The 24,832-nt window shown below is 45.6% G+C and overlaps 1 protein-coding gene across 3 annotated transcripts; it reads right to left on the bottom strand.

Moving 5' to 3' along the window:
• Positions 1 to 476: 476 nt before the first annotated feature.
• PACSIN3 (protein kinase C and casein kinase substrate in neurons 3) lies at positions 477 to 24,832 on the bottom strand. 3 transcript variants are annotated; one of them, XM_058807967.1, is made up of 12 exons: positions 24,744 to 24,832; positions 12,574 to 12,659; positions 10,997 to 11,097; positions 10,409 to 10,565; positions 9,407 to 9,642; positions 8,856 to 9,011; positions 8,133 to 8,308; positions 7,268 to 7,388; positions 6,674 to 6,804; positions 5,957 to 6,022; positions 5,290 to 5,450; positions 477 to 3,742 (listed from the first exon to the last, which is right to left on the bottom strand). In XM_058807967.1, the coding sequence occupies exons 3-12, from the start codon at positions 11,048 to 11,050 to the stop codon at positions 3,627 to 3,629; spliced, it is 1,374 nt and encodes a 457-aa protein (XP_058663950.1). In that variant the 5' UTR covers positions 11,051 to 11,097; positions 12,574 to 12,659; positions 24,744 to 24,832; the 3' UTR covers positions 477 to 3,626. The 3 variants fall into 3 exon arrangements, with proteins under 3 accessions (XP_058663950.1, XP_058663951.1, XP_058663952.1); XM_058807968.1 differs by lacking the exon at positions 24,744 to 24,832 and adding an exon at positions 24,452 to 24,503; XM_058807969.1 differs by lacking the exon at positions 5,957 to 6,022.

The raw sequence follows: 24,832 nt of genomic DNA, 5'->3' as shown, positions 1-24,832 counted from the left end.
GAGCAGAGCAGAGGCAGTGCAGGACATTTTAACAGCACTGACGGGTCTCTGTGCAGGATTGCCACATACTTGCACCTGCCTCGGTGCTTAGTGCCAAGCAAAACAGCCACAAGGACACAGGGGATGGGAAGTGGGATGGAAAGTAAACTAAAGCAGAAATGGCCCCAAGCTCCAGGCAGGGCTGTGGGAGTGCCACCCAGAGCTGGAGGCTAACCATAACTCAGCTGCCATCCCACTGCACAGCTGGCCTGTGGGCTCTGTGACCCAGATTTTGCCTACAGGGCAAAACCTTTACTGGGTTAGGTGAGCTCAGCTGCCACTTTGGGGAAATGGGTGTGATCTGTCATAGATAATCTTTAACTTCCTCTTCCTAAACATTCATCAACAGGAAATTCAAGCTTTGCATGATAGTTCCAAAATTCTTTTCCAGGAAGATGCCAGAACCAAATGAATTATCTGCTAACCACAGGTGTATGTGCTTTCCACAAGGAATGGCTTTATTAAAAAATAAGATATGACTAGATAATTATTCACTGTGTTGCCCATCAGGCACAGAGGTGCATTTGTATTTTTTTTTTACAAAAACCATGGGGGAAGAACAGGCTTCACTGGCCTTCTGGAATTCAGGCACAGCAATTAGTTTCTGTGTACATGTCTCTGTTCACACACAAAACTTTTGGCATGGCATGGAAGTTTCAACTAGAACCTTTGTGGCTAACAAAACCTCATTTGCTTCTGTGGAAAACCAAGTATCCAGGTAGAGCTATTACTTTAATAAAAGATCATTAGATGTGGGTTGGTTTGGGGTTGTTTTTTAATCCTTCCCTCCAGCTAGATCTTTACTTCACAGGCTCTCTTTTACTAATCCAGATGGTTTTGGGTAGCCAGGACTAAGTGTCATGCCTGTTTCTGAGCTATAGTCCAACCAAGCAATTTTTCATTCTCAATGTATTGTCTGCTGTCCATTACTTCAGCTCTTGGCAGGAATTTCTGATGTGCAAACAGTCCTTAGAGAACTTGTTCACATAAGATACAATATGTCACAATTTCTGGAAACCTTCAAGCAGTCCACTATAATCAGGTGGCCATGTTTTCCTAGGACAAACAAGTCTGTTCAGACTTTGTCCTGTGGAATTTCAGGTTGTTTGTACTGTAATCAGAGGTTCTGTTCACTGGATATTTCTGTCCTTTAGCATGTTATGGCCACACCTACCTCCATCCCTAATTACAGCCTGACTAGAACTCAAATAGAGTTAGAAGTAAATTTTCAATGTCATCCTCTGTAGCTCCCTTCTACCATTTTTTGACCTTACATGAAAGTCTAGCATTAGTGTTTGAAATATGCAGGTTAATCAGGGAAACTTCAGTATTGTTTACAGGACATCTCAGGTCACTTTATTGCTGTTTTAATCTCAGCTCTCTTAGAAGCCTGGCAGGCTCTCTTCACATTCACGTGTGCTAAGACAAAGGAGCAAAAAATCATTCCAGTGTGGGTCAGCAAGTGGAACACTTGCAATTACTGCACAACACTAATTATTTTTTTACCCGGGACACAGAACTGAGAGCAGACTGGATCTTTAAATAAATCCAAGTGCTTATACACCAACATGTCCAATTACATGGCATAAGCTTAGAGGCATCTTCAGATACTGAACCTAGGCTAACTAAATTCATAGCTAAATCCAGGCATTTTTAATGTGTTGTTTAGCTATTTAATTGCCTTTTGGAAATACTTTCTCTTTTATTGAAAAATGACATAATAGACTCTGAGCAAAATGCTTTAGCCTTTTTCTTTTAGGTTGCCTCTTCCCCATCCATGAAGTACATTGCTAGGGATATTTCAAGCAAAACTTTCCAACTGTAAGTTTCTGTGGTCTCCCATTTCTTTGTCCATGGCAAACTACATTCAAGGCATGCAGTATGCTGTAAAAGGGTTATTTCTGTTGTCAGCCAGGCAATGAGATATTTGTGATACTTTAATCTTCATAAATTAAGTGTTTGAATGCCCATCCTCTCCTCTGTTTCAGTCTACATTTTGGTTTACTAGCTGCTGTTAACACAATACTGGCCATTTAATCTTGATGTTCACCCATGACTTAAGCCTTTCTTATGTGTAGCACCCTTTTTCCAAACAGCTCTGAAGCAGTTCACTCCAAGTGGTTGGTGGAGGCTCATCTGAGTTCTGTGAGTCTGACTGAGCCAGGTCACTCACACATGCTAGGCCAGAATAAGAATGTCACTACAGAAGGTTACTACAAACTCAAAATGCATTTCAGCAGCAGTTTCAGGCAGATGTACTAAGTAAGCCATTTTTAAGCAACTGCTTGTTTGCCTTTGTTTCTCTGGCAATGGGAGATTTTCCAGTTTTTTGTTCCCTCAAGCTCTTGGGTTAATCAGTCCCTATGTTGGAATATACAGAGCACTAGGATCAGGTCTTCCCAGCAGCCTCACAGGCTTTCAAAGGCATGAGGACAGGTGAGATAAAGATGTTGGATACATCCTCCCTGCTGAATGGCACTTAACTGGGCATAAGTGCACTTGCAGCAATTCAGGACAAAAAGGGGAGTTCCCCCTCTATAGGTAATTTGTGCTAGCCAGCAGGCAACTTCCACAGTGCAACCCTCATCACAGTGCAGGGGTCTTTGGCAAAGCAGGGAGTGCACTTCTAGCCCTGTGTAAGCCAAGAAGATATTGGAAAGGAAAAAAAGAGGGTCTCTGCTGTGCACTAAGTGCTCTTGAAGAGACGCATAGCCAAAATAATCTAGATGCATTAGAAACCCCAACATACACAAGTCAATTTAGGAATCCTAAGCAGAACAGCATTGGAACGTGGCTGTCATTTTAAAACCAGCCTTCATGTGTCAAAGACCATTCTAGTTCAGGGAGCATTCAGTCAGCTCCAACTTGCTGCACAACAGGTCTGTTCAGAACTCATTAGCCTGAACAGCCACACCATGCAAGACAGAAGCTTCTTTCTCGTGTACCTCAGCTATACTATCATTCCTTCCTGGGGTTATCCCAATAAAAATGAGCGCAGTGAAAAGGGATGTTCAGGTTGTAGCTGTGCAATTTTAACAGCTGTCTTGTCAGGGAAGCCAACAAGCTTGCAAGTGGGGGATACTGAAAACTTATAAAATATATGGGAGAATAGAGACCTTTCTGCCAGTCAGCTTGATGGAGCTAAAAAGGGGAAACAATAGAAGAAGTTCCTTATTACACTGCATATCAAAAATTCATTGAACGGGAAGCCTGGAGGCAGGGCAGACCTCAACACCCAATGCACTATGGATGCATGTGCACTGAAGTCAAGGAAGTATGCTTTCTCTCTTTTATAGAGCTCCATGAAAACACCTCCTTTCACTCAGTGCAAGTCAAAAGGGTCTGTTTCTTTCTGCACTCCTACACTACTGTAGTGCTCAGAAAAGTCTTTATTCATCCTTGTTTATTTTTTAGAAAATCCCTACAGATCTAGATGTTTAAATGAAGCATTAGTTACATGGAATATGTGCCTTTAAAGTCCAGAAGCTGCTGGATATACTGCAAAGGTGGGTTGGGGCCAGGAGTGACCCAGTGACCTCTGCAGGAGATGCTGGTATGGCTGTGAGGCACTGGTGGGGCAGCAGCAATCATGATCCAACCTTCTCAACATAATTGGCAGGATAGAGTCCAACTTGACCAGTGAGAAGTCGGCCTTTGCACCAGCCCTGCTCATCTTCCTCACTAATCTTCATTAGTTCTTCACCTAAAAGTAAGAACAGTCATTAGGAGGCAGCCTTGAGAAAGGTAGCATGGCATTTACCCACCTAAGATGACTTTATAAAAAACAAGACTATTGGTCTCAATCATCACACTCTTCTCCCCTTATCATAATGCAGTTTAATCAAAGCCAGAATCACTGATCTCTTCAGTATTTATACTCAGTACTATTACCTTGGCCAAGGAACTTAAACAGACCTTCACTTCTATTCAGCATCAGAAATCTTTTGGCCCTATAGTTCTGCCTGCTTTTCTCTCCCTAAGGAACATGCTTATAAACCAGAGTTATCAGACAGATCTGAGACATTTTTTTTTCTTAGTGGCTCCTCTGATAGGCAAGTGGGGAGGAAATTCAAGAAGCTGCTAAGCTCTGGCTGGTAGGACCCAAAATGTCTATTCCATGATGGAGTATTTGGTTTGGCCAGTAAGGCATGAGATCAACGGATTTCTCAGACTAGGAAAGACCTTTAACATTCCCACATCAACTTTGGGAGGGGCAGAAAGATCCCCTCCTCAACCAATAGAAGGTCATACTTCTGCCAGAGAGGGAGGTCAGACTGCATCAATGGGCACATCCCACATTGGCAGAGTCTCAGAAAGTCACTGCTGTTCCTTAATGGTATGTGTTGCTCAGAGCTGACTCAAAAAGGAGATGACTACAGCTAACAAGTCATACCCCATTTCATCTGCTGAGTGGAAAGAAAGAACAAAGTCAAGTTCTAGAGCACCCATATTGCAGGATATTTTAAAGCAACAAATTAATGTTAGAAAGTTTACTAGTATGGTAACACTGCAGCACAGATTTGCCTCAGGCACAAGGCTCTGCTATGGAAGGACTTCAGTGACTTCCAGTGGGTGTGTTTTGGAGAGCTACAGCACAGAGATACCATGTAAAACTCAAAACAAGCAAGATCACAGACACTCCCAAGATCATAATGTCCACTTGAAGATGAGAGGAGGGCACATGAAAACTTAAATTTAACTAAAGGAAGAAAAGGGGACAGGTCTGTTTGCTCCAGCGCTCAATCCTCTGCTGCAGGCCAGGATCTCCATTCATGATACCCATTTTGAGCAACAGTTGGCATAGCTGTTTTTTGCCAGCTGACCTCTGCCTTCAGTAGTACATGTCAGTCATGTGAGCTTCTCCCAAAATATCTATCTTCTCATTATTTAAAAAGACAATCCAGAACAGCCAGGTAATTTTTATATCAATGGTGCAAGGGAGAAACATTTAATAAAGGTTCAAGACACAATTCAGAATAAATGCCCTAAGAAGACGCAGGGGTCTGTTCTCCCTGCACTCTGACCAAGGCCTAGGCAGTCTCTTGCCATGTGGCCTCACTACCTTGTGGTCTAGAAAAAGCTGGATTTCCCACTGTATCATGCACCTCGAAGGACCTGGCAGTGGTCAGACCAAGGGAAGAATAAAGGTCAGTTTTCAAGTGGACATCCAATTCTTACAGAGTGTTGCAATCATTCATTGAGCCCAAGTGAGGACAGGGGAAGGTTAGTAAGAGATTGGTGCTTCTGTACCTGCTTTAAAGCTCAGCTCATCAGCCTCCTGTCCCGTGTAATCATAGAGTGCTCGTACCCGTACACCTGGTACCTTCAGGTCTTCCTCATGCCCGTTGGCATCCAGGCACTTCTTGGGAGTGTCCTCATCTGACCACTCTGAAATGTCTTCCTTCCCTCCGCTGTGTGTGGAAGGTGAGAGGGGACAAGATGGTTGTTAGTGGATTGATCTTTCACCAACCTCCTCCTGAATCATGCACCACCCTGACTCCCCCTGAGACTGCTACAGGACAGGGTGCAAGAGGCCCAAAAGTCAAGCAAGGGCAAACAGGGAAGAGAGATCCCAGGACATAATAGATTTTGTTGAGAGCACCCTAGCATTAGAACCCTGAGGGCCAGGAGGATAACTCACTGTCAAAGTATTTTTACACACACACACTGTTCATGACCTCCTCCTAGTCTAGCAGACCTTCTTATACAAGGAAGGCCAGTCCTAACTGGACAGCGCAGCTGCATCCAGAATTGTTCCAGCCAAGAATAAGACAGAGAGGAAAAGCTGTGTTTTGCATCCTCACGAGATGTCTGGAATTATGTTTTCCAAGTCAGGGACAAGAGCAGAGAGGAAGAGCAGGAGAGGACAGACACCTGGAACCCAAAAAACCCTGCAGAGGCTATGTTCCATACTAACTTCACATGGGTTGGTGCCTTCAGGGTGTCATAGAAGAGACTGTTCTGCTCCTCTTGATAGGAAAACCTGTAGATTGGCAAATAGGGCCCTTGAATCCAGTTAACTGTGAAATACAGCAGTGGCCTTGAAAAATCTCTATATCCCCATTCTTCTCTGCTCAGTTCACTTCTCTGCTCAGCCAGAGTCTACCTTTTAAATCAGGACAGCTACTGTAACAGTAGTTTGAGTCTGTTTTGCTTCTCCCTATTCTCCAGGCTTGCCTCCTGGCAAGGGAAGCAGCTATACTCAAACTTGTCAGGTACTGCTCAGCACCATACCAGGGAAAAACAATAAGAATTTGTTACCTTCATTTAGGAAACCACACAACCCCCAACTTTTCTCACCCTGTCTGGGAGGAAGAACTGGGGAAATGCATGCCAGAATCAGACAGCACTAGCCAGACTGGGCTAAATCTTTTCACTAGAAGGATCTTTACCAGGAAAGCATTTTGTGCGGCAGAATGTGCTAGACCAAAAATCCCAACAAAACAAACCCAAAACCAAACAGCTGCCCTAAACAGCATTTTCTACATGGCCTTTTCCAGAGTGCCACAGGTAAGGCCATGGGCAAGAGACAGGAAATTAAAGAAGAGATTACTCTTATCAACCCAACTCATTCACGACCCTAGGCAGGACTGTACTTTTCCTAACATGATGTATCCCAGAATTCAGCCTTTACCTTGTCTGCAGAGGGGTCTGTGAGACAACACCATCTCGTGCAGGCAAAATGCTGGTCAGTGTGACATCATCAGCCATCTTGCCACTCTTCTCCTTCTTGGTGATTTGCCTCTGTGTTTCAAGGGACCATTCCTGTCCAGGGAAAACCAGTAATACCATCAAAGCCACTCAGATAGAAACACTCTGCATCTTTTCTACCCAATACAGAACAACAGAAGACCAGGTTGTACTTCAGTAGCAGCTGAAGTGGTCAGCTCAACAGCCTTGCTGGTATAGCAGGCTCATTTCTGTTGAATCCCAAGGTGCAACATGAGAGGCTGTGAGAAAATCATCCCAGAGAGCTGTCCCACGGTCCTGAGCACCACCTCCTGTTCTCTGACCCTGCAGTTGGATGGCTGGAGTATAGCTTGGCAGCCTGTGTGTGCCCCTTTGGGCAGCAGACAGCTTGCAACACAACAATTTCAGAAGAGCCCAACATCCTGAGCCTACTGAGCAAAGACATGGTCTTTCCAACACAAGACTAGCAATGGCCAGTTTCAGCTGAGCAGCTAATTGTTTGGAAATAGCATTACCAGAGTCTAGAATGCCACCCCACCTCAAACTGAGGCCAATTCATCGCCATGCCCGGTCCATGAGTGTTGCGCCACCACTTCAGGTCCTCCTGGTTGTCTGCAGCCATGATGACTTGGTGGAGATCCCGATACAATGCATGAAAGCTGCAACCAGAACAGACAGAACCACCAGTAATCATGCACAATTACATAGCATCCTCAATCCCACAGGACTGAGCACCACCTATTCAGCCCTAGGAAAACACAGCCTCCCTTTCTGGAGAGTCAGCCTGGCAAACGGGACGGGCTTGTTTGGTGTGGCAGTGCCTAACAAGTGCCAGCAGAGCTCATTAAGTGAGCACTGAAATAACTTGGCACACTCTCACACATGGACAGGGAGGTGGCTCAGATTTGTTGTCTATACCATAGAAGGGGCAGAGAAAATTTTTGGCAGCGCCTGTTACCCCTGTGTAATGTCTGCTTAGGGCAACTCGTGGGCATTACTTCACAAAAGGTCTCTCTACTAAGGGCAAAATAGGAATGGAATAACCCTCAACACCAGACGGCAACAGAGTTACTACATTCCTTAGCCTGGGATTACATACATAGCTACATGAAGCTTTTCATAGGATAGAAGTACACACACAGGACAGTACTGGAGACTAGTGAAAAAAGGAAGGGTTCAAAGGCAGAAAATCCTCTCTGGGGAGCATGGTGCTGCCTACAATCACAGACCCCAGCACTGGTCACCCTACAGAGACCAAATGCCAATTCTAATATACACTTCAAAGGGGAAGAAGTGAGATCTGCCTGATGCAAGCAGCTTCTAGACACCCCAGAACTGGCACCCCTCACCAGAGCCTAAGCACTCCAGGCTGGCAGGATTCCCCTCTGCATGGGGGCCAGTACCTTTCACTGGTGGAGAGGTTGAGATGCTGGTGCAGATTCAGAAGCATCTCCTTGAAGAAGCACAATCGCTTGCGCTCTGCCTCCTGACAGCCCTCAAACACTTGCTCCATGTCCTCCATGTAGCGGGGATTGTAGCGATTCAATTCTTCCAGCATCTTCTCATACTGATCCTTGCACTGTAGCAGGAACACAGCAATGGTGAGATGTGTTGCCCCCATGGCAAAGAAGTAACAACCCTCTCTACTCTGGCTTGGGAATGGTAAGATTTTTCTCCCCTGCACTGTGGAAAAAATACACCAAAGAATTAAGAAATCCCACAGCTGATGTGCCAGTCCATTGCTCTCCTAATCTTCTTGGAAGTTCTCTGTTTTTCCTTACTACTCTCTTTCATACAGGACCTTCCACACATTCCCTCTTGTGGAGAGACAACTCAGGTATTTTTGGTAGCCACGTCTTCAGCTCTACAGGTTCCACTCCCTGCACCAAATCCCCTACACTTTTTTCCTTTTTTATTTAAATTCATGTATAAATTAGGATCTTGCATAACTCCAAAGACCAAGATCTTAGTTACTGAAGTCTCAGTCTAGCTCACTAAAACCTCAGATGATGGGATTTCACATCTTAGAGGCTTCAGCTGAGTAATTTCATGGAGGGACATTGCCGCCAATGCTTTTCCTTGAAAGGAGTGTCCTTGTGAGCCCCATCCATAGAACACACACACACCTTCTCAGCCTCCTGAGTGCACTTCTCTACACGCTCCTGCAACTTGCGCATCTGCTCCTGTGAGACAGACGAGTCTGCCTTGGCATGGTTCTCCCTTGTATGGGCCGTTTTCTCCTCCTTCCGGGCTGCATGATAGTTTTTCTTAGAAGTCTCCACCTGCAGGAGAAGGGATGCAGAAAAAGCTGTGATCCTGCACACAGTGATCCTCCAATACTCAGAGGAGGCATGTTAACATTTGTTAGAGTCTGCAGCAACCTAACAGGAATGCCAGTTCAACATTTAGTAAACAATGCTTCAGTGGGAAGTGGTACCTTCAAATGATCTCTTTTTCAGTGCTCACCTGCTGTGCAGGAATACAGAACCTGTTAAGTTCTTCCCATATGGTAAGGAAGTTATAAAACCACAAGAACAGAAGATCCTTGAGATATCCATTCTTCTCTGGGAATTGTCTGCTACTCTGACTAACCTAGTTTGTTTGCCCAGTGGCTCTTGAAATCAGGCAGCCAGCTCAACTACCCTTATCTCTTTTTCCACATTCACACTTTGCTTACATCTTTCATCTTCTTCACCCAGGGCTTCTGGGCTTTGCGGAACCCATCCTCTGCATCCTTTGTTTCCTTGAAGCCTCCAATTATCTGCTTGTGGTAGGCCTCCTTCTGCCAGGCCTTGATCTTATCGGAATCTTCACCAGCCAGGTGGTTCCGGACAGCCAAGTGAATTTCACTCAGTTTGTCTGCAGCTGTCAGGAAGGCATGCCAGGCCTTTTCCAGAGTACCATACTGCGGACCTGCAGGAACAAGCACCAGAGAGACTCTTATACCTACTGCCCCCAGAACGGAATGCAAAATCTCTTCCTCTTACATCTACCAGTATGGAGTCACTTCCCCATCCAACAAGTCAGCACTGACTGGTCTCCACATTTCCACCAGGCAGCATCTGGACTGGCTGTTAGAGCTGGATGAGGTGGGCATTTCTTTGGGCAGCTTCAACTGTCCCAGACAGTGCCTGCTAGGAGAAGGGCTCTGTAGAAAAAAATCTCTTCCCAAATCTGGCTTAGGCTTCAGAGCAGAGAGCAGCATTAATTAATGACTGAGGCTACGCTTCTGCTCCACAGACCAGCAGGTCCTTTGGGACAGCTGTCCCATTGTCTCCTGTTACTTTGTGAGACACTATCAGTTTGAACACACTGCCACTAAATCACAGCATTAGTAGTTATTCTAAGACTGGAAGAGAAGACAGCTAAGACATCCTTAATGGGGGTATCTCCAAATTGATTTAAGACATGGACTGCCCAAGGACTTGCCAAACTAAGCACAAAGTTTTTTTATTTTTAATAACCATGCACATGGCAAGAGAACACATCTCCAAGTGAACCAGAGGACTGACTCAAAAATAGGCAAATATACAAAAAAGACACCCAACAAAGTTACCCCCCTTCCGGAGGAAAGCAAGCCGGTCCCTCAAGGAAGCAATGTCACCTCAGTAAAAGATAGCACTCAAAGAGGGGAATGCAATGACTGCTTCCTGTTCCCAGTCTGATATGCCAACTTTACCTCTCTCCACATTGGTCCTCCACTTACGGGACCATTCTGTGAGCTGCTGGGCATAGTTCTTCTCTATCTTGGCTCGCTCCTGGAAGCAGGAGATAAGGTCATTGCAGAGCCGGTAGCCATCATCCACACGTTTCACTGTCCGCTTGTAGTTCCCAGCCTGCAATGTCACACAGCATTATCCTTTAGACCACACTGACTTTCACATTGCTACAGTACATACAAGAGCAGGTCCATCATTGCACAGGGAGGGAACATGGGTCCTTCTGAAGCATCTGGGCTCAGACCCTCCTCTGGCTGTCTCAGGCAGACACAGCACTGGAGGGAAGAAGCTGAGATGCTTTGCTTGCTTCTCTCACAGCTCAGATCAATGTCAGCTGAACAAGGAACTCTCATTCCACAGTATCTATGGAAGAAAGACTCACTACTCCCTGCAGTAACACACAGCATGGCACTGAACCTTCCCACAGCTCCTCCCTTCCACTCCTCAAGGGCAACATGTCACCACAGACCTGGAACTCAACCCAATTCCACCAGTGGGTGGTAAGATGACACTCCTACCTCCCTCACATTCCAATTATCCTTCCTTACCTCCCAGAAACTGCCCCCAGGAGCTTCCCCGCCAGCATCATCTTCTGATGACATCACCCTTTTTTTCTTGCAGCAGAGAATGTTTGCAGATTTCAGTTAACCTGAGAAGAGAGAAAAGTGATTTCCATCATAGCACTGGCTGAGCCTTTGCAGACAGCATAGTTCTCCATGGCTCTTGGAGCTGGAGGAGCCCAACTTGCTGCCCTTCAGTCAAGTAGTGTCATCAGTGCCACTCTAGCTGCAGATGGCAAGGTCCAGCAAAGATGCCCAGGGCTGAACTGGCCTCCTCCCTCCCTGCAGACAAGAGGCCTCCTTGGCAGGCCTGTAACACATTGGGAAAGTTGTGGAAGACAATCTTGCCAGCCTTGGCTGTGCAGATATCAGACATGCTCATGAATCCAACACTCTTCAGCAGCACCAAATACTTCGGCAGAGATTCTGTTCTTAACCGAAGCCCTGGAGAGGGTAACAGAAGCTGAGGTAGCTAAAGCTATTTAAAATCTGCCTTGAAAAACTTTTAAATAAAGTCTTGTGTCAATGGAGATGACTCCAGCTTCCCAGTATGACTCAGGATTACAGGATTACAACTGACTGGGGAAAACAAGGTTAAGCAGTCAGCAGCCAGGCATGTCTTGAATGGGGAGGAGCCCTATAAGCTGCCCACCAGCTGAACTGGGCTTGAGCAGAAGTACAGAAATGTGCTGGGGCATACCCAGCCAAACGGCAGCACAGCACAGTTACCCATCAGCACTGCTTCCCTAGAAACATCCCTGCACAGCTGCTCTCTTCATAGAAACATCCCTGCACAGCTGCTCTCTTCACTACACTCACTGCATTAGGCTCAACATCTAGATTGGAAGGTAAAAGGTTCCTGTCATTCTCTGCTGTGTTAAAACTTCTGCCCATTCCCCTGTGCTAGCCTGCACTGCCAGTTTGTTCCTGATGTGGTATGGAGCCATGAATTCCTTGGGGAGAGGTTCAGGGTTGTTCTTGTGCAAGAGTGAGAGAAGGAGTAACAGGACCCAAGCGCAGTCACTTGCTGACAAACCCAGTTCTTTTCAGATGAGCCCAGGTTAATGCAGCATGCATGGCCTTTGCTGCCACTTCTCCTCTTGCACATTCCTAGTTATAAAAAGCTTCCCTCACACCCCAGAGAGGTATCTGCTCATTCTGCCAGCCCACAGAGCACACAGCAGAGAAGAAGATCAGGTCAAGAGTCCACATCTCCCACCTCACGCAAATCCTTCTTGGTGGCGTGAGCTGCACAGTGAAGCACCCCAACCCAGACTTCAGGAATTTCCCACATTTGCCCAGTGTCATCCCATGGAGTGTGCCAGAAGTGTATTAGTGCTGTTCCATTAGCCTTCTTCAGAAAGCTGGAAATGCTGAATTCCAGTCACTGAAACAAGTTGTTAAATGGGATATGACATCCAGGTACACAAACCTTGAAAAATTAATTCCTCCACCATGCCATCAGCTGTCCCTGTCCTCCCTCCCCACATTTGTCATCTGACTGCAAAGCCATCTTACAACCTCCAGGGCATGGAACTCTACTCCTGGCCTCAGTAACTACATACCTGAAAGCTGAAAGCGAGACGCTGCCGCAGAGGAGCAGTGGGAAGCTGGCAAGTGTGCCTCAAGCTCTTCAGACTCTGAAAAAAGACTGGAGGAGACAGAGATGGACACAGTCAGACACTCCTTTGCAGGGATAATGCCTGTTCTGATGCACACAAAGGGGTGTCCCTTTTCTACCAGCTACTTAGGAGGGGCACCCTCTGATATAGCAGCTGCACCCACTGTGCCTCCCGAGATGCCATGTTCCAGCACGTAGCAGAGATGCCAAATCCTTGTGTCACAAGATCTAGCCCCAGAGAGAGTTAAAATAGAAACACTGGGGTGGCTGACAGCACTGTGCAGGAAAGGTAGCATCACAACAGCTGAGCACAGGGAATGGCTTGGGCCAGAAAGACCTAAAATAAGCACCCAGGCACCCCACATGGGGCCTTGCTCCCCCTCACTGGACAGTGTCCAGTTTAGCAAACCCCACTGCCTGCATGCCCTTGCTGCATACACTTTTACACAAAGCTGCCTTTGGAACAAAGAGAGAAGGACACACATACCTTCTCCAGTCTCTTCTACTAAAGATGAAGATTTATACACAAGTCAAAGAACTTGATAACTCTACATAAAGAAAAAAAGAAAAAGCCACCAAAAGCCACCAAAATGCATATTCTGATCTACAGTTCCTTTAGTACAAGAGCATCTAGCACTGCACTGGTAGAATGTGGCCCTCTAGCAGGAGGGCTCTTTTGTCCCTTGCTTCTGTAAGCTGTTCCCATCTCATTCTCAGAAATACTTTATTTTGCTATATGGTACAGGTAATAGTCATCAGCCTTCCACAGAGCAAAGAGAAGTACAAGGTCTGCAGAAGCTAAGAAAAGCCAGGGCAGAACAAGATATTTTTGTTTATCTCACATTTACATCCCTGGAGATTTACCTCAATCTAAAAAGTTTACTTATTTAAAAAAAAAAAAAAAAAAAAAAACAGACAAAAATAACAAAAAACCTCAACTACAGACAAACAAAAAAAAATCCCTTCTCAGTCATCAGCATGCACTCAGCTGAGGCTAGAAGGTTAGGGCAGCTGAGAGTAGAAACTGCAAAACATGGAAGTGGGATCTTTAGCCAGATGGTAAGACCATTATTGAGAGGAAATGAAAGAAGGTAGGGAAACAGAAGGAAAGAAAGAAAAGCAAATTGGGTTTTTGCAAACTATTGACTTTTGGTGAGGAAGGGGAAGGCAAGAGGTTGAGGGGGAATACGGTTATGGCTTCCCTGTAGTCCCTGAAAAAAAACAGACTAAACATTCCTAAAATTGCTATGATTAAAAAAAAACTTTGTGAAGGTATGTAAAAGTGTATTTAAAACCAATCCTTTCTTTCTTTCTCTTGATGAAGACAGATCAATGATACATGACACATGAACACTGTATCACTTTTTCCACGCTACTCCCCTATCCCCACTTTATCAGGAAGCAATGAATGATAAACATGCCTTCCATCTCTTCTTTCCTATTCAGGCTGACTACATGGCACCGTAATTTGGGGAGTAAATGTGGAAAGCTGTTGTATGGCAGTATGTTTGTTCATTTGAGGGACAGTCAGGCTAAGCAAACATCCCAAACTCTGAATCCATTCTTTCTGCAGTTTCCCTGTTAGAATTTGAGTCACATCTGCTTGCTTTCTCAGGAGACACAAACTCAAAATAAGCATATTCACTATCACTAACAGGCTCTGAAATATAATAGTAGCTGTGCTGGATCAGACTAAGGTTTATCATGGCCTCATAGCCTTTTTAGACAGCAGCCAAAAGGAGATACCTTCCCTCACTTTGACAACAGAGCAAGCATACATGATGCCTCCCTGCATGCTCTCCAAGCCTCTAACCACTTGCTGACAGGAACTTCCCTGAGCTGGATGTGCCACCTATGAATGAGCATTTAACAGATTTCTCTTCCATTAATTTCTTCAACCTACTTTTGAATTCATATGATTTTGCAGCATCTGTAATATCATGTGCCAAAGCATGCCACAGCTTAAGGCTTTACTGTAGTCATCAGCACAGTAGCTGGGGGGAAAATACAATGAAGTGATATTTCTACAGACTAATCTCCATGACTGAGTAAGCAGTCAGTTGAGTACATATTTCCATAGCAGTTGTAAAGCCTTTATAAAAATCCAGAAAAATCCAGCTTGGTAGAAGCAAAAAGGTCAAAGAACAAGAAGGACCCTTTCCTGCTGGCTTTTTCTGGACTTTACATATTTCATGAGCCCATGTCAGTCAGCAGATCAAATTGGATCTGCATGCAGATATAGGGAAGGTACTTAGTACTGCACAGAGGGGCTGAAAAGAACAGCTGCTGCTGTCACCCTGAGTGAGCCCTGGATGAGCAAGTAGATTGCCAGTCCACCCCTTCATGCCAATCTATTCCTGAAACACCACATGGTGTGAGCCACTAAGTGTTTGAGACCAGGGAAAACCCAAGTTTGATGGGAAAAGTAAATATATGTGCCAAAGCCTAGACATTGTTTTACAGCAAAGATGACAGGGATATCTCATGGACAGCGTGATTTAGCAAGAGCCACCAAATGATTCAGGAGGGCTGGCAGGGCCTGTACAGTATGAGCAACGTAGCTGGAGTTATATTGGATCGACTACAGTTTTGGAGTCTTGTTTGTGGGCCAGTACCACACACACGACTCCTCCTGATGCCACTGCCACCTATGCTAAGAGGAGGCTATCTAGCAAATCATATTTGCAGGGCAAAGGAATGTTTATGCCTACCTTCCCACCTTTGTTTATCAGCTCTCAGAGTTAAGAGCTACTTAAGACCTCACAGCAGCTCCTGCAAGATAAGGTCTCTGAAGAAGAGGGAAAGAGTGACTACATTGTCATTAATTTCACACCTCCAGAGGATTAATGGATAAAGGCATCACAGACACCACTACAACCAGCAACATCAGGCAAATCGAACCATGCAAATGACAGCTACAACTATTTCTGCTTGCTGTGTTAGAAAAGATACCTCCCTTCTTCTCCCACATACCTGCTCTCACTTAGGAGCCAACATAATTATTAGGCCACACCTGCTTTCAACCCCCCATTAAGTTATCAAAAAAATGCTTCTTGTTCTTTAGCTGCAGAAAGATGGAATGGCTCATGACTGTCTCACTGGTACTGAGCTCCACTCCAGAAAATACCTGAGGGCTCATTGTGATAGAGCTGTTTCTACCTTTAAACCATGTTGTTATTCTCACTCGTGATCTAGTCAGGGACACGTCTCAGACCACAGATCCCTGCCCTCAGACCAAGGTCTCAGGCTAAAACATTCCCTTTCAAAAACATGTGAAATCCATTATGCATTGTAGGGTGTACCCTGTTGCTTCATGCTTTCACAGCATCTGTGCAACAGGGTCCTGATCCACAAAGAAAACTTGTAGATCCAAAAGTAATAATAGCTGTTGTCCATTGAAAGCTTTCCCTCAGGCAGGTAAACCACAGAAATTCTCTTCCATCTATACCACATTCCAGTACTTCCAGCCTCCAAATGCCCAAGGCACCACTTCTATGCATTGCTTGACTGCCTCCTGAGAGTCCTTATGAGCAGCTGTTTTCCTGAGTTCCCCAAGATCAAACCTCTGAACTCTCCAAGGGATCAAAGGGCTGCAGTCCTGCAGGAATTCATCCACACAAACAAAGCTTGTATATTGCACCAGACAAGGCCTTCTGCTCAACTCCCCTTTCCCAACTACAACAGCAAATGCTGGATACAGACACATGTAGGAACAAACTGAGTAACATTTATCTAGTAAGTGAGGCTTTGGTGAAGACACGTTTTTATTGTGGATCAATTTCTATATAGGTGCTAATGCCAAGCTAAGCAAAAGTTGTAATCAGTAATAGGTTGCTACTAACCAATTTCCACCTCAAGACAACAACCACCAGAAAGCAGGAATTTGATATTTTCTGCAACCAATTTGTTTGATTCCCTGGTCATTCTTCTGTACAGCACCACAAGGCATTATTTTCCCTCCAAAAACACTGGCACTCTAGTATAGGTTGCAGATGAACGTTTCAATCTGAACAATCCAACTACACAAAATGGCAGCCCCTCCTTCCCTTACAGCATGAAATCCCTTTTTTTTTTTCCCTTCCAACTTGTCAGAATGAAACTAGAGAGCTGAAGCCAGGAGGTTCCACGTCACTCCAGCAGCGTAACAAACGCGATTGCTGTTGGTACAGCAGAGCTAGGAAGGTCCCCAACAGAGAGAATGAAATGGGGCATGGGACAGGATGTCCTTTCCAGACTCCCCAGCTCTGGAACTGCACATCCAGTAGCTCTGCACCAGTAACTGGGATGGTGTCCAGTAATGTCCTCTCCACTGCCATTATGTAGACAGTCTGGCATTTATAGGCATACACTCACCTTTCTGAAGAGGGGACAGTTCTTGTCCACGGCTAGAAAGAATGCCAAGTAACACAAAGATCCCCCAAAAATTCCCTTAGAGGTATTTATCTTATTGCAGTGTCACGCCCTCAGCAGTCACCTGACTGGGAAAGGGACTAAGCCAGTGTTTCCCAGCCTCTCCCTAAGGACTGAAGCCTGCCAGAGCTGTCTAATACAGTTTCAAGCAAGATTTCAGCTCATTTCTCCAGCCAGGGAAAGGTCAGAGAGACAGCAGTCAGAACAGTAACTACACACAGAGGTCACTTACAGAAGCCCATCTCCCAGCCCATGATTCTCTGGAGATCATGTGGCTGTCCACTAGCAAAATTCTCAATGATTATACCAAAATACTAAAACACAGCCAAGATTGAAGAGCTGACCCCCTGAGTCCAGACCACAGCTTCTTTAGCTTAGTCTTCACATTCAGATCAAGTTAATGTACTGATGACAGGCATTCCCCATGTGCCACCCCAAGCTGTTTTCAAAGTGCTCATGCAGAACTCAATCCTTTCTACTGTTAGCTATTCCCTGTCAGCAGCCAAGGCTACAGGACAGGCTTCTACTAATACACTGCTGCTGATCTAGGGGTTAAGATTCCTGGCTGACATAGCTTTACCAGACAGAAACTGTTTTACCAAGAAAAAATTTAAAATCTGCTTTTATTTCCAATATGATGTAGAAGATCTTTAATATTACAGGAACACAGATCTATTCTGGTTAACATGACAGTATGAGACAATGTTAATGAAGGAATGTAGTGGGCTATCAAGGTAAATGTCACATTTTTTTCCCCAGTTGTTCTTTTTATTAAAAAAAATATCAATCTCAAATACAGAGCTGAAGGAGGGAAAAAGCCAGCAGCGAACCATTGTGTACCATACTCAAACAGGGCAATAGGCTATGTTAATTTTTATTCCAAATGGTTGCTGGTATAACTTAAACATGTATGTTGTGTCTATATATTTAGCAGCTGCAGGTGACAGCTTAGTAAGAAGCCACACATACAAGTTACCAGGAACAGCACTACCCTAGCTGCTTTCTTAGACCTGTTAACAGCATCATTCCTGTTCACTCCTTAGTCACAGCATGCCCACTTTCCAGCTCTCACACTCCCTCTCTTATCACTCTCTCAGGGCAATGGTTTAACCCAGGCAGATATGGAGAACCTGTAATTGCTGCTGTCCCACTCCCTGGCCTCTTCACTTGTTTGATTCTACGCTGGATATTTCCCACCCTGCTGCATCAGTCTCTGCAAGCAAACACCAAACACATGCACCTCCCTTTTCTTCAGATAGGACCCCAAACTACTGGAAGTTCTTTCTTCCTAAATCACTGATAAACAGGTGTTTAAAGCTCTAGTAAGAGCTAGTATATCCCTCCTCAGCAGTCTCAATCCACACTGAATGCAAACATTTTCCAGGATTTAATCTACATCTTATCTGCTAATATTCTTTTCTGCATTTATTAACTGGCAAGATCAATAGCCCATTCTGTAACACAGTTGCCTGGAACTTTAAGTAAAGATAAGTTATTGCAGTAGCAGGTTGGACCAGTCTATCCTCTCCAACTAGGCTTGGAATAAGAAGTTTGGTTTGTTTGGATCTTTACATGAACAACACTTATCCAAACAGAATAAAATGCCCTGAACTCATCTAACCCTGAGTAAAGAAGGCAGAAGCAATAGGAAGTGGTGAGCAAGGGTGTTTCCTGTGGTTGTGGATGGGGAGTGGGTAGGGGGACGAACTCCAGTAAGTTCCTGCCACTGGAATATTCTCCTGTGATTGAATCACCTTGCAATGCCAAGAGCAGGGATCAAGTTTACATGAATGCATTAGAAGTCCTAAGGAAGCAGATTGCACTCAATGCAATCAAACTTTGTGGGAGCCACAAGCCAGTTGGCTCCATTCTAACAATGAGCTTCTGGTGGTTTCTTGCCTCACTAGACTGCACAGCAGTCAGAAATCTCCAGCCTTCTCTCCTACCTTCTCCCACTTGGAAGCCACAGTGAGTTTTTAACTCATTTGTAGTTCTGGAGCCTTCTGGGTTTCCTTTACCAACAGTTGTATTTTCCACTGGCTGCTTTTTGAAAAAGGGGAATGGGAAATAAGAGTTGGAAGAAATTTGTCCTTCAGACCAAATGTGTGACAATCATGGTAAATTATTTCAAAGTACTGCATTTCTTTATCTATGGCTGCATCAAATAGGTTTCTGGTTTTACATGGTAAAAGCTGATTTACTAGAACTGCTTATTATGTGAATACTTTCCTTCCAAATATTCATATAATGGAGAAAAAAACATTGAAGATCATCCTCAAGGCATTTCTGAAGTTCATCCAGTTCCCTGAAGAGTTTTGGGTTCCAAAGTGTCAGTAGAAGGGAGTGCAACCAACTCCTTGATTTGAGAGCTGAGTAAGATAAAACTGAGTGCCAGGGCATCTCTCATGGTAAAGAAGAATGAGGTTAAAGCATCCTACCCATTGCTTCTGTTCCAGGTGTCACCAGTTCCTCCACTTTGACAGCAAGGCTCTTTTTTCACCAGAGCTAGGTTTATTCTGCAGGAAAATCTAAACTGCATAAAAACAACTGCAACTTAAGGCAGATTTCAATACCATAAGAACTGGAAGGACTGCAGAATAGCTTTTACACAGAGTCATTTTGCATTTTTTATGGGACCAGATGTGAAAAGAATGCATCTTTTGCTCTGTGGACTGAGGAGAACTTATATTCCCTTTGTAGCATCTCCTGGTTCAAGAAGAGTTTGGCAGATCAGCCACTTGGGAGGCACTCCACTTCCAAACATATTCATACACCTTTCTGACAGATTTCCCAGAGATACAGGTAACAAGGTTGAAGTAGGAAAGCCATAAGGAACTGGCCTGCTCTGTGGAGATTCATACTTCATTGACTATTAGAATGGTTTGGCTTGGAATGGACCACAAAGATCATCTAGTTCCATGCCCATCTTCATGGGCTTGGATGCCACCCATTAGACCAGGTTGTTCAAAACTCCATCCAACCTGGCCTTGAACACTACCAGGGATGGGGCATCCACAACTTCTCTGGGCAACCTGTTCTAGCAACACTTTAAGAATTTCTTCATAACATCTAATCTAAATCTCTCCTCTAGTTTAAAAGCATTCCCCCTTGTCTGATCACCATCTGCCCATGGAAAAAGTTGGTCTCCCTCCTTATATAAGCTCCTTTTAAGTACTGAAAGGCTGAAATTCTTCTACTGAAAGGCCACAAATACTTCACACATTCTTCTTGAAGTTCATTGCCCTGCATGTCATGGAGCAGCTTTTATCTACTTTCATAGTATCTGCACAGAATCTGCTCCTTAGTATCAGTAGTGCCTCTTAAAATAAGTTTTTGGATCTCAGGCTGAAAAACAGAACTGTTAACACTTCAGAAGAGAACTATTAACACTTCATATCCTAAATTTTATTCAGAATACTTTAGGAGAACACGGGCAAACAGGGCAGGCAGCCCAAAGTACACACGTGACAGGATAGATTTTAATGTTCAGCATCACTGGAATGTTAGTTGCTTTCTCAGTCCACTGCCCAAAGGAATGATTTCAGTTTCTGGTCCTCAAGATTCACCCTGACATGTGAGGAAAGAACACTGGAAGGCTTTTTAAAAAAACCACAAGCACAACAAAGCAATCCAGTGGGCTTTATTCCCCTGCAAGGCTTCCTGAAGCAGCTCAAAACCCTAGCTGTTTGCTTGCATTGGAGTAGAAGCCTGCTGGAGTCAACAGCAAGGTTTCCCATGGGTTACCATAGCTCACCAGTCCTTGTCCAAGGCAGAGCTGACTGAAAACATCAAGAAGCAGAAGTAAATACTTTCAATCATTCAAGGGGTCAAATGTGCTACATCTTCTCTCAATCATCCATGAAAGCTTCTTGCCCTTGTCAGAAAAAGCAAGGCCACTTCAGAGCTCTGCACAGCAGTACTGCAGCTGGTGCAGCTCAGCACCCTCAGGAGTGGGAGAGGTTTGGCTCAGCAGCAGGGGTACTGTACTGAGGGATGGCAGGAAGTTACTACCAACAGCAAATCACCTGTAGGTGACTGAAAGGACTATGTCCCTGAGAGCCCAGGAGGCAAGTACTGTGTCTTCCTGCAAACAGGAGAGACAGTTTGGGCGAGCTCACAGTAGGGACAGGACTGAGGAGGCTGAAGACTTGCCAGCACTGTTACTTATGGCTTGCCTGCAGCAATTCTAACTCCTCTAGCCTGGAAAAACTTAGTTGCAATAAAGAGAGTCCTACCACAGTCACCTATTAAGAGAGCATAAAATCCCATACAAACCTAATGCCTCTGGATCCAGGCCCCCGGTACCATGGAGATCTCTCACATGCCTTTTCAACAAACTACAGCGCCCAGTGACAATCACTAGATTTAACACACAAATTCCAACTATCCCAAGTCTGAAAGGCTCATTCCCATCATCCCATTCACAGCAAGGAGAAACCAGTGAAGGCCCAAATGTGATTAGGATGCCAGTCACATTTACTGCCTTACAGCAGTGCCCAGCTACTGGAGACTAATGTACCATTATTGAAACAAAGCTGGATGATTACAGCAGAGGATGCACCAGGTTCTTTGTACAACATTTTCCTTTGTGCTGCTGGAAAAACTTGTGCCCAAACAGTCAAGAATGCATTTTGATGTTAACTTACAGCCATCACCATGCTGCAGGGTAGTGGCAAAAAGCAACCACTTGAACAGCTTCTTAACTGCTTCAAGGATGCCAAGCTCTTTTTTAATTCTTCAAAGAGCAAAATGCTAAATTCTTTGTGAAAACTTCCAGATACAGCAGTCACTGTTTTCTGACCCATCCACTGAAGTCTTAGACTAAATATTAAGGGTTTTTTAAAATCTATCTGTCACAGTTGCCTCTCACAGAGTACCCTCTACACCCATTGCACTGAGTAACTAGTGATAAAACAGCTTGTCTGATCACAAAGTCTGTTTTAAAAAGATAAGAGCTCCTTAAAGGGCTTAAACAGCTCTTGTATTGTTCAGGCATTTCCCCATGAACTCTCAAGAGCAGCCCAAATTTACAGATCACTGATCAGCTGATGGCAAAAATAGAGGCAGTTATTAATGCTCTCTGATCAAGAGTATAGCTTTTTCCACTCAGGCTATAAGCAGATACTTTTAGCTTTTGTTCAATCCCTGGATGCTAGCCATGACACAGACCAAACAGTTCAAACAACAACTGAATAATCACCGGCCCTTAAGATGGCCAGAATAAAGAATATACAGTGTTTGCCCTGCTTGCTGATATCATGAGTTCTGACAGAAGCTCACATCACCCCGTTGTGGTGGTAAAGGCATTCTTACATCTTTGCATCTCCTAAGAAGTCCCATTATTGTATTACTGTATATATATTTTTGTATTACATATTCATATTATGTATGTATATATACATTACCTAATATATATGTATATATAATTGTATTATTGATATATATATGCATGCGTGTAAATATACATTGATTCTCCGATACATATTTTTCTTTTTCTTGTAAATTTATGAGCATCCAGGGAAAGCCCAGAAGATTCAGGCTAGGTCTTGTAAAATCCACAAAAACCTAAAATGACTAAAACCACCAATCATTATCCTGTGAAGAAATTAATTTGGGTCCATAAAATTTTCAGGCTTTTATGACTTGGTTACACACATGGTCTGCCAGTGACCTGCAGCATTTTGGTGCAGTCCAGCCACACACAAGCCTATTCACTTGTTGACATTTGATAATAGAGTTTCAGGTGGGCAGTTGTTCTCGCCCAAACACATAGGTGATACACTCAGGTTACTGTTTTTTTTTCAGCTTGAGAAGACAGTCTTCACCTGAACAAGTGCAGGCAAGCCAGAGAAGCTCAAACACACAGATCAGAAGAAAAAAATTAAAAAGCCAGTAAAGCAATACAATGGACCAGGCACAAAACAGGGAAGACAGCAGGCAGCTGATCAAGCTCACACATTCATTCTGTTCCAAGCTGTAACTCAAAGGACAATCTAGTAAATATTTTAGGGAACTTCTAGAGAAATACCATTAATTACACAAAACACTATCAAAGCAGACTCCATCTCACACAAAGCACGTTGTGGACTTCAGGGAAAGGTGAATCCTTACATGAAAGAATGTGCCCAGTTACACAACTCATGGGCAGAAGCTCCACTTTGACTCCACCCAAAGACCAGCTCACACCTGGAGCATGGAGTATCGGGACCCTGTCATTTTAGCCCACACACTGCAGTTGTGCATTCTGCTCTCATTCCTTCCCGAGAATGACTTGAGTCACCCACTGTAAGGCTTAGTGACACTTCAACGTCAGGGTGGAGTGGGAGGCTCTGCTTGGGTTCTGTACTGCAATCAATTACCCTCGTATCAGAAATTCCTTTGTGCGAATTAGACCGGCAGCTGATTTGAAGGAGAGAGAAGTTCACTTCCAGTTTCAGGAAACAGGGAGCACCAGTTCTATAAGGTGGGTCAAAGAGTGAACAAAAAGGCCAGACTACTTCCTAGGGCCAGGAACAAGTGTCTGGCGGTGGTCAGCTAACCTCACCCGCCCCACCAAGCCTGAGCCTTCTTGCATACCTGAAGAACTGAAGCAAGGAAAGAACACATAGTTGGCACAGGAAGTGGTGGAACAGGTTAATGCGTTTGGGCTACGCTAGCTTCACTTATCGATAGCTTTGCAGAGACCGTGGAACCCTCCTCCCATGCCCAGCGACAAATCAGACTGTCTTCTCAAGCGCTGGATATTCAGGCCCACTAATACCCTCCCTGTTTATCAGCTTTCTCCTGCCCTAGGCTGGAGAGGACACGGTAACCCCAGCAACCTGCCAGGGGTCCGGTGACACAGCCACAGGCAGCACCCCTGGTGCCTGTCCCTCGCCCTCCCCTCCCTGCTGTCGGCAGCCAGGAGAGAGGAAGAGGACGAACAAGGACAGAACTGTCCCGTCTGCCGAACTTCTCCATTCAGCTGCCCCGAGTGCGGCTCACAGATCGCCAACAGGGACACCGGAGACAAGGGACTGCAGCCCCGCTAGCATGGGCCCCGGCACGGCCCCTTTCCCAGGGGGTCCTGGGAAGCCGCTTTATCCCCACTCTGCACAGCGCTGCCAGCGCCCGCGGCTCCGGTTTCAGAGTGGGAAGCGGCTCTGCGCGGATCCGGCACAAAGAGGCCCCTGTCCCCGCGGCGGAGCGGAGGCGCGGGCTCCAGAGGGAGGGGGAGCCTCGGCAGCCCCCAGTGACGGGGCGGCGACAGCGGGCCGGCCCCGGGAGGCCGGCGGCGGGGCACCCGGCGAAGATTAGGAAAGCAAAGGGAGCGAAACTCTGGCAAGAGCTTCTCCAGCCCCTCGCGAACAACCCGCCGGGACTGCAGCCCTGCCGCACTTCCCAGCCCCGCGCGCCGCCGCTCCCGCACCTACCGGGGGTCTCCGCTGCACCTCCAGACGAACCGCACCGAGCCGCCTCCCAGTCCCCTCCTGCCCACAGCCAGCGCCCAGCCGGGTACCGCCTCCCCCACCCGCCCCCTTTCCATGAGGAAACTTTTCCCTCACAGTTGCCAGCGCGTCCCGAGACGCGCTGCCCACCGCGGGAAGGCGGCGCCGGGACCAGGACGGGCTCCGCCGCCAGGACCCCCGGCACCCCACGGGGCACAGGACCGAAAGGCGCCGGGCCCGGGAGAGCGGAGCCCACAGCCGTGACCCAGCCGCTTACCTCGCAGGCGGCGTGGCACGGCGGCACGCTCAGCAGGCAGCGGCCACTTGGGGGAGGGAGCGGTTGAGCCCTCCCCCTATTTCAACCGC

Source organism: Ammospiza caudacuta, chromosome 6 (genome assembly GCF_027887145.1).
Source record: "Ammospiza caudacuta isolate bAmmCau1 chromosome 6, bAmmCau1.pri, whole genome shotgun sequence".
In the NCBI taxonomy this organism is placed as follows: domain Eukaryota; kingdom Metazoa; phylum Chordata; class Aves; order Passeriformes; family Passerellidae; genus Ammospiza; species Ammospiza caudacuta.
Note: the sequence above shows the minus strand (reverse complement) of the source record. Positions and strands in the feature narration are given on the sequence as shown.